Here is a 17,247-nt window from a genome sequence, read left to right as displayed (position 1 = left end):
ATATTGTCCAAATCAGCTGAAGTTTGATATTTAAGGTCATCTACCCAAAAGGAACCAGGTTTGTATAAGACTTGAACAGGTCAACAAACAAAAAACATTTATGGACCACTCTACCAGTAAGGCTATCGGCTAGAAATGAGGAATTGGTGAGCATTGTCAAAATGTTGTTTTACTCGTATCAACTGTACGATACTTAACCCATGATTGCAGCAGCTAAGATTGGTGTGATGTCAAGGTCTTTAGTGGTGGACGAGGGCAAAATGGGTTACCTTAATGTTACATCGTGAGTCGTGTTTCCGACTGTCCTTCAGAGATGTGAAAACGAGGGGCAGGAGAGATTTCCTGTAGAGCAGGTGTGGTAGAAGGTCCTGTTATGAGCTGCCATACCTGCACTTCGACCAATTGTTATGGAGGGGTTATAACTTTGTGCTCTTGTCTACTGGACCAACATCCTTCAGCTCATTAGTGGTGATCACTCTGTCATAGCCAACTTAATTTTCCCAGAAGCCAATGTCTGCGTACACTGCTTATTGAAGTCTCATCTCAAGAACTTGTTTATTTTAAGTTTTTTTTTTTTTTTTTGTTCCGAAAGAATACCCCATTAGAAAGGTTACCAAAATTTATCTAATCTCCTGTTACCTGTTTAATTGATCTCATGTCAGATTTTCATCCTTGTATCGATAAGTTTTTTGGGGGGGGGTGGGGGGGGAGCAAAGCAATCATTAATTTTATTTATTTTTTGAGGAACAGTCATTCTTGTCAGTATTTGATTTGTAACGATGTTTCAGGTGCAGCAGTTCAAACAAACAAACAAACAAAAAATTCTTACCATGAATGTTGATGTTGACTATCGATGTTGGGATGTTGACTATCGGAATGTGTGCCAAATGTTAATTTGCTGATTTTGGAAATGATACGGGAATTACCTGGTTCCTTGGCTTAGTTGATCACCATGGGCAAAGGCTTCTAACCATGGGGAAAGCTTGATGGAATCACCACACTCTCACCCCCAGATTTTTATCTGCTGCAATTTTGCAATACTCATTTGTGATGCATGAAGGCAGCTTGAATGCAGCAAAACCTGCTTCCACCCCTCTCACCCACAAAGCATTCTCAACTGCTTCCCACCTCATTGCCAACCTTCGTTCTGCTGTTGTTCACGTTGCTTTCTGAAGGAGAATTGTATGCATGAGATTTATCCTTCAGACCACTCCCCTCTCCACCCAGACCCTACCCCACCAGCTGGCTCATGTTCCATCAGAAACCCTTTCGTTGTTTCCCTCCCAAGTCTAAACTCGATGCTCACCTTTGTAGGTTCATTTTCTTTTCTCACCTGGGGAACTGTCTTCCTGAGTATCGAGTCACGAGCTCTTCCCAACAGGATCGAAGTCTGCTGCCCACCACCAGCTCATGGTCTCTCCTATTCCTATCACTGAACTTTATCTCACCCTCTGAGACATTACAACCAAGGGAGGACGGAATGACACCACAATCCTTTTACGGATTGCCATCACGACATATTTTGACATATTTTTTTTAACCGTCTCAATCCCACAGCAAAGAAAATACACAATTACACCGACCCACACTACAAATCTACAACTACCTCTAATTAAATATAGACATCTTCATATAATTGTTACTATTGCCACCTGTAACAAAAAAGTCAAAACATGTCATGATTGCAAACATGTCCATAAAACGATTGTGATTTCATACCTTAGTTGGTTGTCTTTTGGGTATTCGATCCCTACAAGTTTTATTTTCATTTTTTTTTTCTGACTTTTTGTTTCAGGATGTTTGATGAGCAGTAGAAGACATATGCAGTCAGTCTTTTAATGTCTGTTTTGTATTTACAGTCGTCATGGAGGTGCAGCTCGTTTCAAATGTCAATCACATTGTATTTCTCTTTGATCCGTTTGAGTCCTCAAGTGATTGCTCATTCATACTGTCATCCTGCCCTTTCTTCACGACAAACTCCAGCCATCCTACATATGTCAATGCATCAAAATATGCTTGCAGAATATTATTGGGAGATTATTACATGTACCTCGTAGGCCGATTTCATTGAAAAAAAAAAATTTTTTTTTTCATTGTACATCAAAATGACAGCAGGATAAGTTCGGTGCACTGATTCTTGTTGCTCAGATGAAGTGTCAAGTGTTTCTCTTAAGAGCGCGTGGATGAACACATGTGGGTGAAACTTGCGGATGAATCGTTATTTCTGTGGGAGAATAAGATAGAGGTCACCATGGTCACATTGTTCTGTGCCCACCACTATGCCCAAGTGGGCTTTGCTAGGTCTCCCATGTCGGAGATGAGGCTCGTTGGTGACCATGCAGAGATGCAATGTGAAGCAGTCGGTGTGCCGAGCCCAGAACTCCAGTGGTGGTTTTCCACACAAGGAAGGGCACACAGCACTGTCCGACTTTAGGCAGCTCTGGCATGTCGCCAGACACCAGCGCGTCACTTTATCTTCAGTTTACAACAGTGCAAGTGCAGCCAGCGCACTGCATATTGTCCACCTTTCTGAGGAAGATGTGCAGGATTGTACGAGTGCGGTGCAAGCAATAACCCAAGACGCAATGACCTCGGGTGCAATCCTGTGCTCAGCTGGATTAGAGCTCAAGCTATTTTAGCAGTCATCCATCGTAAGTGCAAAGGAAGTGTGCATTATCCTCCCATACGCCCACCCCATCAAGCCTTCCTCGAGTTGTTTTGCACTCGGGCTATCTACACCTTAGTTCCAAGATTCCTGACTTCTTCCCCTCCTGCCATTTGCCTTGTGTGAACTCTTTCCTTGCTAAAAATAGCAAATAGAACATATCTGCAGTTTTGTTTACCTCCTTACATATGTCTAAGGTCATTCTGGAAGGACTTTTTGGTTCCATTGTCGAGCTACTTTGTAAATGAAGCCACGATCCTGCACATATGGCATGATGCATTTATTATGTTTTCCCTTTTGAGGATGTGATGATAAAAGATCACTTCCTCAACTGCCTTTTTGTACTCGTAAAGCTGACTCATTATTATTGGTTCACGAGCGCCAGCCAGAGTGACCACTATATTCGTTATGTCTGTGTTGGGTAGTCCATCTAGTGTACCCTTATCAGTATTTCCGTCGATATGTTTGTCTGTCTGGATTGTATGTATGTCTGTTCGGTCCAGTGCTCTGTTAATACAATGGCGATTTCGATGAAACTTGGTTGGTAGGTTCATACCATGACCTTGTTGTGTGCTAATGAGAACCGTTGCTATGGACCCATCCGTGCCCTAGCAACGGACCTTTGAAATTTTCAAAAAAATCTCAAAAATGAATTTTTTTCAAAAATCGGGCCACGAGCGACTGGGCAGTACATTTAGCCATATTGTCAAAAATTTCCAGCCGGATCCTATGAAAACTGTCGGAGAAGATAGACTTTGAATGAACCCTGGTCAAAAACAATAAAAAAACGAAGTTCGTTATATCTCAGAGACTATGAGTCAGATATACATGAAACTGATATGGTATGTCCTAGTTATGTGTGAGAAAGAACCGTTGCTATGGAGCCCTCCGGTGCCTAGCAACGGCCAAAAAACCTCTAAATGTGGGGGTATTTTAACGAAAAAACAATCTGCAGCATTAACCCTTGAAGCTAGAATCATGAATTTTCTTGTGCTTAATCCTCAGGTCATTCCCCATCGAACGGGCCCATCGCGTCAGGTTCTATTGGATAGTCGACTACCCATGTCCGCCTACCGCCTTGTCTGTGTGTCTTTCTGTCCAGAGCATAACTCCGTGGACTTTGATCCGATCTTGGTTATGTGTTCGAAATCAATGTCCAGTTGTGTTTTCCTGGATGAGGGCATGGCTACGCCCATTGTGAGCGGGGCCATGCACAAAAAATAGCCATTTTTAGGGGGTAGTCGGATTAAAAATCTATCTTCTCCGAGGGAATTGACTGAATGGAATGGGTTCTTCGGTATTTGAATCGCAAAATTAATTATCTAAAACTTGTCGTTGTCAGATTTTTCATTTTCGTCCCAAGGTCAAGGTCACAAGGTCAAAAACTTAGAAAATTGCGAATTTTGACATAAAAATCTTCTGACCACCCAAACTTTGAGAGCTAGGATGACAATATTTTTTTATGAACAATCTTGACGTCATTCCCCACCTAAAGTGTTGAAACCATTTGCTCTATCTCGAATACCTTGCCCGTGGCGCCCCCTTCAAGTTTGTTTTTACGCTGATTTCATCAAAGTATGGATAATCCGAGGAGTGAGAAATGCCATATAGCCTTTATGATGTTGTATTGTTCCTGGAATGTTCCAGAGGAAGTTTTGCACCAAAGGTCATAACCCTTGACCTTTGAAGGCCCCAAGGTCAAATTTTCAAAGTTGTGCGAATCGAACCGGGTTTTCAACCTTCTTCGATGAACTAACTCCAATAAGCTATAGCACGTTTCCTGTTTCCTTATTTTAATGTCCACAACATTGTTTTGTGACCTTTTAAGGTTATGCAAAGGTCAGATTTTGAAAGTTGTTGAACGAAACCGGGTTTTCGACATTTTTCAGCTAATAACCTGTCACCCATACCACATCATGTTGATCATTTTTATAACTTGGTCAAAAATTATCACATTGTTTCAGAAGTCAAGGATGAGACAATCTACATCGTCAAATACCGCTCGTGAACCATCGTCGTCTTCAGACTTGTTTTAATTTCCTTCAATATTTTCATATACTGGCTCGATGCAACCTTTTTTGTCTTTATCATGTAAGTTCTTAGATTAAAAAAATAAAAAAGATTAGAAGTCTTGGCTCCGGGAGAGCGAAACAACTGAGGTCAACACGTTTACAAGCATATTGCCAACAGTAAAAATAGGACAGGCAAACAAAATGCCACATGGACAATCTCGGCCATATTGCCAATGAGTAGATGAGTGACAGGAATGTAAAAGGGAGAATAAAGAAGGTGGTTGGTGCAGTGAGGCTACTTAATGGTCGATGTTGACTGGGTAATGGGAGAAAGCACGAGATGACGGTGGGCAGCACTCTTGAAAGACTGGACGTAGGGGCACAAGGCACCTGATGTGTAGAGTCTTCCACATACTTGAAAACAGAGAGATGAAGGAATGGTGATGAGCATCAAGTTTGCTTTTGGGGACGTTAACGATGTGTGTATTTCTGAAAGAACACATGTGAGGTGACCCAGGGAGAGAGGGGAAGGGGACTGCCCTTGGGCTGGGGGAAGAGCTCGACCTTTCTTGGAAGTGAGGCGATCGTACAATTGAAAGTCCACTGCCTTGTCTGCGATGGTGAGAAGCAGACTCTGATTACTCTGCTTCCTGGCAGTAGATACCAGTAATTGGAAAATACTTTGACTCGATAATCTCCAGGGGGAAAAGATTGGAAGTAGTTGCACCATCCAGAGTGGAGAATGTACTCCTTGGGACTTCAAATGGCCAGCTTGAAAATATGGTCAACCCGAGACAAGTCGTGACAAACAACCCTTGGGCTTTTTTATGAGTTACACCTCTTCCAGGAGTTGGTCATATAATTAATCTGGGGGTTTTGACTGCTAATCTTTGTGGAGATCAGAGTACGAGCTTGGGTCTTTGCTTCATGGAAAGTAACAGACATGTTCCAGCTAACCAATGACTTCAAAAAAATCTCCTGCCTCCTCATGGACATGCAGACAGATATTCCTGAGTGGTGACTTCTAAAAATGATGTGCGAGGCTGAAGGAATAGTGATGAGAATGCTGATCGAGAGAAGCAGTCTGTTGATGGAAAAGAACACCACTCCCTTGAAAGATGGGTTACAGCAGCAGTCTGCCTTTCAGAAGTGTGATATCCTTTTGCTGGACAGGATGGAGTTGGCAGCAAAATAGTGCCGTGTATTTTTCAGGGAAGCAGAGAGGTCATTTATGTAGAAGAAGAAGAGCTCCTCTTGCATCTTCAGATGCACAGGGCTGCAGAGCCAGTTTTCTATTGGCTTGGGGGCACAATCCTGGACGGGTCGCCACTCCAACGTAGGATACTTAAGTGCCTCATATTTCCCATTAAGCTGATACTCATTTCGCCGACCTTTTTCGGATGACAGGCTGAGTCGACCCACCTGGTGTTGTGGTAACGACACGACGGGCTCAAACTCAGGACCTTAATGTCTTAAGCCAGCCAAACTTAACCGTAAAGCCAACACCAGGCTCCATTGATGTAGACAAATAATATTGGTCTTTAAATGCTGGCTTGTGACATTAGTTTCGAGGAATATCGACGAGACAAACGTCAAGAGCGATCTGGTTTTTTTTTTTTCTGCTTCTGTACAGAAAATGGTATAATCGGTCGAGGAGTGCCTCTGAATATCATTGGCTGACAGACTGTTTAAGAAAGTAAAACTGGATGCCAGACAGTATTGAAGGTGACCATCTGAGATAGACCTGAAGCAGAGGATCAGGTCTAAGCACAGCTTCTGAAGATATGAACACCAACGCTGTCTAATCCAGTTGCGGTGGAGGTATAAAGATTGACTCTTAAAAGTTTTTTTCAATCTTGGTTGTAGAGTGATCCACATGTTGCATTGAGGAAATGCAGGGATTGTGGCTCTCCGTCTTTTCCATAAAGACAAAATTATGTCGTCTCACATTTTTGAAGAGCAGTGTCCAACATGACTCCATCCTTTGGGAGTGAAAATGTAGAAGTGGAATGTGTACTGGTGACAGACCTGACCAACTGCCATTTGCCTTTGGAAGATCGTGAGAGACTTGAGAGCTTTGACCACCGGTGACCATGAATTTGGGCTCGGGCTTATGAAAAGACTGGCACGTGGGAAGGGACTATATATTCCTATCAGTTGGCTTTGCTGTCCAGGTGGATGGAGAATGCAAGCTACCTTCTTGCAACATCCTCACTACACACTTACAAAGTAAGACATTTGGAGGGGTAAAAGTGTGGTCTGGTGATTGAAAGAAAGCAGTCTATTGAGGAAGTGACTCCAACCAAACATTGCCAGGAACCAATGAGATGATAGACCAATTTGTAATGGACATGTAGCAGATTACGGGCCAGACCAACTGGTGTGCTGTATTATGTTTGCACACAGCCATTGTTATCCAATGCTTCGGTAGTTTGTCGACAACCGAGATTGCCGAAAGAAGAATCAAAGGATTTGATTGATTGAGGCGACTTGTAGCACGAGTAGCCATCAACGGAAATTGGTAAGTATCATGAAAGAAAACCTTTGTCACAATGTTGCAAGTGGCATGCAATTTTAGCAATTTGCGTAAATTTTAGGAAGTGAAATTTTAACAATTTTCTGTTCACATGTCTGATTTCCCCCCCCCCCCCCCCGTTACTATTCCTCTCCCTTGGACCATCCGAGGCATCCAGCATCACCGGCGATGCCTCTGCCAGCTCTGATGCTTTGTACACCTTTATGCCTTTTGGGCATCATTCCTGCTTTGAAGTGCTTTCCTTGGTGTCTCTTTGCAATAAACCTAATGCCAGTCATGAATTGGAATATCCTTCATCTTTTCCACAAAACGCCAGCTAATATAATTGTTAGGATTTTTCAGGATCGGCGAATGAGTTTGGCTTTGAATGTCTTGCATCAATCCTTTTTGATCATTTGGTGTTTTTTTGTGAGACTTGACACTAGACTTGTTTCAAAATCCTGTGCGTTGGGACCGACCGACCTTGCAAAGCCGTGCCAGTGGAAAGCGTGCTTCAACCGTGGAATCATTTTCATTGTCGAGCTTTGCTTGTTTGTTAATTGCCGGAATCCTTCGGATTTCGGCAATTATGTTGGTCGGTTGTGTGTCATTCTGTGTCTGTCTGTCTGTCTGTCTGTCTGTCTGTCTGTCTGTCTGTTGGGTCACCCAAATAGATGACCCTTATTGTCAGTAATTCTGTCTGTTTGTTTGGATGTTTGTTCGTTTGTCATCAGCATAATTGGTAGTAAACGTGGGCCGATTTTGACCAAACTCGGGTGGTAGGTACATCTTATGACCTAGTGCTTTGGAAATTGTGATGGTTGCGAGGGACGCTTTGGTTCCCTAGCAACAACCGAAAAACCTTCAAAATCGGTACCGTTCACGCGAAATCAATTCCGAAAGCCATTATCCCACGTAGGGTTATGAAATTTGGCACGAATGATCTAGAGGTGATGCTCTATCAAATATATTCCAGTTTTTGTGATATATCGAATACTTTATCTGCAGCGCCCCCTACAATTAGGGTATGCGTGAAAATTGGCGAAAGCTTTGCAGGTTAATGGTACTCAATGAGTACTACAACTTTGCCTCAGGACATATTGACTGATTTCGCTTAGGTCAGGAGTCAGAGGTCAATTAGTGCAAGAATCGATAATATGCGAGAGCTGGAGGTGCCTTCGCGCCAATTGCTACTCCTCCTAGGGTTATGGTCGGATGGTCATGAAAATTCACACTAATCGTCTGGAATACATTGTGCACAAACGATCAAGCCGGATTTTCGATTTAGATCTTTGTTCACCCACAGCACCCCTCGAACTTTGGGGATTTCCGATTTCAAACCGCATTTTCGGTACTTTTCATTCAAATGGATACCGAGTCGTTATCAAGAGATGGAACTGGATGAGATTTGATATGCATAATCTTAAGGTTATTCCCTATCCGCTATATGACATCCATTTTGCTCTATATCTTATAGTTTCCATGTTCGGCGACCCATCGCCACCTACTAGCTTGTCTGTTTGTTTGTTTACCCTGTAGCAGCCACACCGTTTCAGCGATCATAACCAAACTGGGTACAGATGTTGGCCATGGTCCAACTTCGACACTTGTTGTTTTTGGTGAATCTCAGTCAACGGTCAAGGTCACCAAAAAACCGAAATTCTTATTTTCGCAATAACGTCCGCTAAAATGGCCGTATCAACTTCAAAGCAAATCCAAAATGTGCATCTTCCAATTCTGCATCCAACCATATGTCTCATTGGGGCGTCACACCAACACCCTTCTTAGCGGTCGGGGGTCGAATGTCAGGGGGGTCCAGTCAAAACTTTCAAATTGTGATAAAAACGCCATTTCAAGTCCGATTGACTTCCAAGTTATGATCATGACCAAACTAAGTGCTATAACTCATTAAACAGTAACACGATCAACTTATAAGAACCAAATTGATTTCCAGGTTTTTGTTTTTTCAGAGCTCATGTAAATATGACAAAGTTATTCTGGCAATTCCTTGCTCAACGAGCAATTTCACGTTCTTTTTCTTCCAAATATCAATGTTATGCTCTTGGATTGAGTCGTTATCGTTTTTTAATGATATACGGTATGTACCACCGACAATGTTTACACGTGCATCAATTGGCAGAATTGTCGTCGTCCCAAACGGTACAACCTGCTTGTTACATTTGCAGATATTGTGGAATTTTTATTTTTTTTCATCGCCGCCCCTTTTCCGGTGGGAATGTAATAAAGTTTAACGAGTTTAACTTGGTACCGTATTAAAGTTGCAAAACACTCATCATTGCTGAATTGTAATGTGTTTGATTTTGTTCTTTGAACACCTTCAACCTGATACCACGTTACAGGCCACAATATCGATGCGCCGAGTGAGGTGAATATTGGTAACCAGTCCGCAGTCATCCTGTTCTGCAACCTCACTACACCAGGAGCTACCATTGCTGGTCACCGGTGGGAAAAGGATGGCGTTACAATCACCGACTCTGAAGATGATGATGCAATGCCGTACATGGAACACAAGTGCGTCCCACCACACCACTTTTTGCTTGAGCTTGCCTTTGTCTTAATTTAAATATTCTTCCCTCTCCCTTTATTATAATATTGACGACAATTATTTGTCACCATCCTTGCCAATATATTTCATTGATGTGTAAACCTGCTGATTTAACTGCAAGGCGACTGATCGTGGGGAAAATCAGAAACTGAGGAGGTGTTGGGGGTTGGCAAAAAGAGAAGGCTGTGGTTTGATTGAGGTATCAGAGATGGTATCTGTGTGAGGGAGAAGAGAGATAGATTTATATTGATGAGTCACAGTCACTGCTGAAAAGGAGCAATGTGTAATGGTTGCGTGGATGTTTCTGCAATGAGATTGGCTTGGCCAACCTCCATTTTGGCCTGGTTGGTATTCTGTTGGGCCATCAAGGCTGCCAATTGTTGGCTGATGTCCAACTGTGGCAGCGACACTGGCTCCTGGATGCCGGGTGGGGAAGGTGACTCCACTGTGCCTTCTACTGGATCCCTTTTCTCCATCTCCTCCAGGGCTACGGGGTGTGGGCCCCAAAAAGGAATCTCTTAATGAAGCTGAGTCGATGGCTTTATCACTTGTCCATGGCAAAAAGGTCGGTGGTCTCTCTGTCCTCTTCCGCTTCCTTTCTGGACATTCACCCTCTGCTCTCTATGTGCTTTGTCCCCACCCCCCACCCCTCCCCAGGTATCTGCAGGACACATGTGGTCCATCAGCAACCCCCTCTTAGTGAAAATGCCAAAATCACCTCCATTCATTTGATCCTCCTCTTTCCCACCTGTGGAACCAACTTCTACATTCTCTTCAATCTCATTCTTCCCTCCAGGTCTTCAAGACAGGTGTTCACCTCCTTCTCAAATCATCCCCTCTCCAAAACCATGATCTTTTCTGCACCCAGTCTGTCCATCTAACGGGTTAATATGCCAATTCTCTTGGCGCTGTGCAGCCCCCTCCCGATTACCCCACAATGTTTCATCAAAATGGGGAAGAAGAACACTGCCACGCAGCATCAGTCACAGTCAGTATCAAATGAAGAATGAATGTATTGCACGCTCGGAACCGTGTCAGGGAAACGCCTTGGCTCTTTCGTTTGGGGAAACGCGTGACAGGGAAAGTAGAAGACGAGACAAAAGAAACCTGCTCCGTATGCATTGCTCATGCATGCGGTCTCAGGTCCTTGTTGGGGTGTGCACGGACTGGTGCGGGGTTGGTCCTCGCTATGCCTCGCTTGCTTCCCCAGCCACGTTCACAGTGCATCAGCTGTCCAATTGACCGAAAGTTATGCCCGAAAGCAGAACTACGAAAGACGAGGCAGGAACCACGAAACAGCAAGCATGAACCAACCACCAGCACACATGCAGTGTGTACCTTTTATAACTTCCTGTGTGGGAGGGGGTGGGGGCATCGGTCCATCCGTGACGTGCGCTCATTGGCTGACGCAGCCTGACAGATGTCTATGTTTGGACATGTTCACTTGGACAATGGGGCATCGGAGACCCAGATCTTTCGAAACATGTGCATGACACACTTTATCTCTCACGGGAATTGTAACACATTTACTCCAACATGCGTAATGAAATGACTACTCTAATCTATCCCCCATTTTACCCCGTACACCAGATCTGTAACAATATTTTACCAGAGAATTCAGCTTTACCATTTTGTTTTTTGTTTCCTGGGAAGTTTCAAGAACTTGCATTTTCCATTTTCAGTCTCTCTTTTTCAAGCCTCATGTTCCTTGTCACTTTGTGTTTGGTAAAATATGTTCTGTTAATGTATGCCTTGTGTGTGTGTGTTTTTTTTTTTTTTACATCAGGATAAAAGCTCCTGGACCAGGAAGTTCTGGCATCTATACGTGCATCTTCAAAACTACCCCTGAAGTTAACGAGACCATCAGAGTGAAGTGTATGTTGATGTTTTTTGTGCTTGCACCTCTATTTTTAATCCTTTCGTCTACCTTTAGCCAAACTCGTTGAGACTAATTGCAGGCACATCTTCGTTACGAATTGGTGGAGGTTGAATTAATTAGCATTTAGAGGTGTTTAAAAAAAAAAAGTCTCATGTCATACCAAGATCATATGAAGTAGTATCCTTCCAGAAGAGCAGCTCACAACTGGGGAAAGAGAAATGGAGGGGGGTGAGGAGACAAGTGGATTTCGTTTCCACATACCATCCCAGGGGGTGGGGCCAAAAATAATACTACTCCTGCACCTTCTCGTCATGTGGTGATCAAAACTACCAAGTTTGGTGAATTGCAGCACACAGGATTACAATATCCTCACTTATTTATTTATTACCTCCACCACCAAAGGTGAAGGAGGTTATGTTTTCACACCCTTGATGTCTGTCTGTTTCTTTGTTTGTTTGTTTGTGTACAGGATGTCTCAAAAAGTTGTGGGCAGGTTTGTTGTGTCATGAGGACGAATTGATTTGATTTTGGTGAAGATCCTAATCTGGATCTGGATACAAGAGTTATTTAAATTTTTTTAAGTGATTCTTCACCATTGAGAGATAGGGCCAAAAATGATATAGTACTGTATAGCATGATGTTTCAATCATGTAATGGGCCCGATATGTTCTCGTGGATCAGGCTTTACGTGGTGGAGATATGCGCTCTACAGAATGCCCTTCTCGTTTATTTAGGTATTTATTTTCAAAAAGCATGAAGATTATAATGGGATGTGCTGGAATACAAAACTTTCAGGTGAATTTGGGTCAATGGACAGGAACTAGGTTTAGTACAGGTCTTGGAGATTGCTGCCCATTGCTACCCTCCATAAATGGTTCCATCTCAGAGTCCATGCACATTTTTTTTGCAAGTAAACATATAATTTGCCTTTGTTATCCCCACGGTTTTTGGAAAAAATATATAAAATTGGGGGATATTGTAATCATTTGTTTGTCCATTCACACTGTCTCTTAAAATGACTTAAACGGTTGTGCAGAAATTCACCAAACTTCTTAATTATGATCACAATATGGCACGAAGGTGTGAGAGCAGTATTATTTCTGGCCCCAACCTCCCCCCCAACAAGGGGGGAAGGGGGTAAAAAGGTAAGAAACCAAAAAATGCAATTACGGGTATATTTTAAAACATTTTTTTTAATGAAACCTTTTATATGCAATCAACATTGGGGGACACATTAAATATGTTGTGTTTTTTTTTTTTTTTTTTTGAAGTTGACCCCTGGTTCACGTCCCAGAGAGTGGGGACTTAGAGTCACAGGGGTCAAAATGGGGGAAAAAAATTTTAAACTCAATTTTGGGTTATTCCTGGTGGAACGTTTTGCAATCTTTCAAATTTGCTTTCGGTGGGAAGCGTGGAGATTTACGATTTCACGCCATCAACTTCACTCGAGTTGTTATCTTAAATGTATTTTTGAAATGTTCATATTTCCATTGTAATCATGAGTTACTCGATGCTTTTGGTGGAGCTCAACATGCTGAGGTAGCCCAAGTAATTGGATTTAAGTTTAATTTCCATAGTTTATCTATATATTACTAAAACTCTCATCTTGTATGTATGTATGTTCCCGAAATACAGCCAAAACGGTACACGATAGTGCAAAAATTTTAGGGCCACCTTACTCGCCATTCTCCTGCGGTGTGCAGTATCAAGTTTCGTTCAAATTGGGCAGCGAAAAAATTATTAAACAAGTGGTGCCAGGCACAACAAATCCCACCCATTCAAGGCATAAAGTTATTTTGGGGATCAGATTTAAATTTGATATATCCTTAACCTGAATGTTGATTATAAGGAATATTTTAGTCTTAGTTTGAAGTCAATTAAACCATTTTTGACAAAGTTATGAGCGAAAAAGATTTTGACCTTTTCGTGACCTGACCTTGACCTTTGACCTAATTGGACCCAAAAGTTAATGGGGTCGTCCAAGGTTCATTGCCCACCTGTGGATGAAATTTTATAGTGTTTGTGAAAGCCATTTTGCCGTAAAGTTGCTAACAGACAAACAGACAAACAAACCGGACGAAAACAATATCCCGCTCCCTCCGGGAGGGGGTGGTATAAAAGTCAATTCCCGATTCAGTCACGTACTCTTTGGGAGAATTTGATCAATGCAAACAACCTCAGCGGTATAGTTCGCTGGAGCTATGTTTTTATTTTTTTTTCTTGAAATTATTTTTTTCATCAACCGCTTTCACAACGGGAACCCAACGGGTGTGTGTGTGTGTGTGTGTGTGTGTGTGTGTGTGTGTGTGTGTGTGTGTGTGTGTGTGTGTGTGTGTGTGTGTGTGTGTGTGTGTGTGTGTGTGTGTGTGTGTGTGTGTGTAATATATATTGTACACCCCTTTCAAATGTTTCATCTTTTGTTGCCTTGTATCCTGGAACTAAATTGCATTAAATCAGATTTTTTTTTTTTATGTGATTGGTGACACCTGAGCTCATTTACAACTGCTATTATAAGGGGGGTGGACACTTAACCAGTCAAGATATTCTAGTTTTGTGTTTTTAATTAATTTTCTGAAATTTGTAGAATTTGTTTTTGACTTTGAACTTGTGGGATACGATGTGTAAATGAAGGTGGGAAAATTCTGATTTGATGCAATTTAATTCCAGGCTGTAAGGCAACAAAAGATGAAAAAATTGAAAGGGGGTGTCGACTTTATATAGACACTGTATGTTACAGAAGCAAAGTGAGAATGGTCGACTTCTTCTTCTTCTTCCGGCTGCTCCCGTTAGGGGTCGCCACAGCAGATCAACCGTCTCCATTTCGCTCTATCCTCCACATCTTCCATTGACACTCCAACTGCCCGCATGTCCGCCCTCACCGCATCCATGAACCTCTTCTTTGGCCTTCCTCCTCTCCTCCTGCCTGGCGGCTCCATCCTCTGCATCCTTCTCCCGATATACTCCGCTTCCCTCCTGTGCACATGTCCACTTGGTCTCTTGTACACACAGTATGTCCACCTTTCTTCTCTCCATCATATCAGCCAACTCTCGCCCTTTGCCAGTCATCGTCCCAACATTCAGAGTTCCAACTCTCACCTCCACACTTCTACTCTTCCCCCTCTCCCACTGCCTCCGGATTCGCCTTCCCCATCTCCTTCTCCTCCTTCGCCCAGCAGTAGCACAATTTCCACTGGTACCCTGCTGACCACCGGTACCGGTGGCGGTCATTGGTAACCCGGGCCTCGGCCAATCCGGTATGGAAATTCGTTTTGTTGTCCGCATAATGATTTGGCATAGGATTTTACGCCGGATGCCCTTCCTGACGCAAACCTGGTCGCCTCTTACGACACACAGGGATATGGTACACCTATTCTAACCGGGGCATACACCGGGCCCAGTACACAGGTACTCATTTCGCTGACCTCGGAAGGATGACAGGCTGAGTCAACCCCCTGGTGTAATACGAGTTTGTGCATATATATTAATTCAGTGGCCCAACAGGGCTTGAACTCAGGACCTTTTGGGTCCCAAGCTGCTGCCCTAACCACTGCGCCAACAACAGGCTTTGAGAATGGTCTACATCGGACTTTATTATTCTTGATTTATTAAAACTATTCAAATTCAAGAATTGGCCACATTCAAACTCATGAGAGTCAACTATGCATTTGCAATTTAAAGCAACCTCTGGAGATTAGAAAATTAATTATTTTTGGCAATGTTTGTCGACCACAATTTGTTGAATCTGCACTGTAAAATGTTTTTGTTCCTCAGCAAAGCCCGGTATCACAATGCACAAGAAGTCTGAGAACAGCAAAGAGAACGGGGACGTTAAGCTTGTGTGCAAAGCTCACGGCTTCCCTGAATTCACTTGGGAATGGGAGCATTCCGTGGAAGGTTCCTTTCGGGTACGTATGTTCTCCACCTAGCTGGGAGCTTTTGCGTCGCATGAATCGGGGTCTTTCTCGGGGAGGAGGGTCAACCTAGGCTTGGCCTGTTGAGTAAATTTGTAAGTTGATCGGCATATGTATACGGTATTTTATGGGTGATACGCAGTGTTATGCACGCAGCTGGTCACAAATGGAACTGGAGATTGGGTGACAGTGTTCAATGTTGACAAGAGCACAGAGTTGCACCTTCGACAGCTGGACCTGGAGCGAGATGCTGGCACGTACCGCTGCAGTGCGTACAACACACTCGGCAAAGACACTCACACGATCCTGCTGCGAGTACGCTCGCGTCTCGCTCCACTCTGGCCCTTCTTGGGCATTCTGGTCGAGGTGATCTTGCTCGTTACCATCATCATCGTGTACGAGAAGCGCAAGCAGTCTGATGAAATGCAAGAAGGTATGGAAATGCAAACCATGCATCGGGCCACCCGCTCTTTTGCTCTGCCCACTTACACATTTTGAACTGTCAAGGCACATAACTTTGTGTAGTTTACACGAGTACTTGCAAATACCATATTTTACAAACAGATTGAAGAAGTTGTGAAAATGTTTGAAGATGTAAAAATGGAGTTTGGGGAGTGGAAGGAATTTGTTTGCCTTAGGGAATGGCACATGAGTATTGGTGGGACTGGTAGGCAGCTTGGTTATGGTTGGGTGAGCGTGGTGTTCCAACACATGAATGATGGGCCAAATGACCACCTGTGTTAAAATTGGTTGTGTGGACTTGCAAAGTGCAGACCTTATTTTTTTTACCAATTTTTTTTTTCCCTTTAATACAGTATCTCCTTTACCAATGATAATTGAAATCTATTTCCTGAAAACTTCCCATCACAATTTTGTTGTCCCTGAAAAGTTGGAAGTGAAATAACATTGGAGAGAGTGAATTGACCACATCGTACAGATTGTGAAGGGTATGTCGAACATTTTCTTTGTATAATGTACGCTGTAGTTGTGTAATATTGAGGTTAACCCAGCGTCCTGTCTGCCATCATTAGTCGGTGGACGTTAAAGATCCCCCGGCGTCCTTCGCGAAGAGTTGTCGAGCCGTCGCCAGCACCCTGAACAAATTACAAGTTCCTGCCCTAACTACTGCTGGGAGAGGGATGGCAAAACCGCCCAGCATAACGCCAGGCTTAGAAACCACTGCAGCAGAACCAACGCTCTGTAATCGAGTATGGTACATCAGGAGTAATGTAATACACTTGGCACTATAAGACAGTCGTGGTTGGCAATTCGAGCATGGTACAATCTCCTTCAATCGTCAGCCTGAATTTCGGATGCCAGGTTTGAACCAAAAGAATAATTGAATCTTGAGCTGCTCTCCATCTGGCTGGTAATTGTTACTTTTTACAGCTGTTTAGATAAAAAAAAATTATTATTATTATTTTTTTGGGGGCTAAACACTTGTTTGTGTTGAGATGGTATGTCATGTCTCCCCCTCCTCCCCCCCTCCCCCATTTATTTTCTAAATCTTGGGAATATAGCCCAGCTGTAAGTGTGTGCTTGATTATGCAGGCTGGTAATGTTTGGAATTAATCTCCTAAGATTGAACAATAATCATATTTTCAGCTTTACATTTTCATTCTGTTGTTCCCTGTCTTTTCATGGCATTTTATTGCCCATGTCATGTTCCCTTAAGGACATTGGGTTGACCACAATATGT

General features: G+C 43.0%; 1 protein-coding gene across 2 annotated transcripts in view; it reads left to right on the top strand.

Moving 5' to 3' along the window:
• The window catches only part of LOC147021065 (neuroplastin-like), an 89,293-nt gene that overhangs the window by 57,079 nt on the left and 14,967 nt on the right, over positions 1 to 17,247 (top strand). For both annotated transcript variants that reach the window (XM_085890794.1, XM_085890793.1), the window contains exons 2-5: positions 9,553 to 9,724; positions 11,545 to 11,633; positions 15,409 to 15,542; positions 15,705 to 15,981. In XM_085890794.1, coding sequence (XP_085746920.1) covers positions 9,553 to 9,724; positions 11,545 to 11,633; positions 15,409 to 15,542; positions 15,705 to 15,981 — 672 coding nt within the window. The remainder of the gene's footprint in view (positions 1 to 9,552; positions 9,725 to 11,544; positions 11,634 to 15,408; positions 15,543 to 15,704; positions 15,982 to 17,247) is intronic.

This window comes from Eptatretus burgeri, chromosome 8 (genome assembly GCF_056783735.1).
Source record: "Eptatretus burgeri isolate ZD-2024b chromosome 8, Ebu_testis_v1, whole genome shotgun sequence".
NCBI classification, from domain to species: Eukaryota; Metazoa; Chordata; class Myxini; order Myxiniformes; family Myxinidae; genus Eptatretus; species Eptatretus burgeri.
This window is presented reverse-complemented; position numbering and strand designations above follow the sequence as displayed.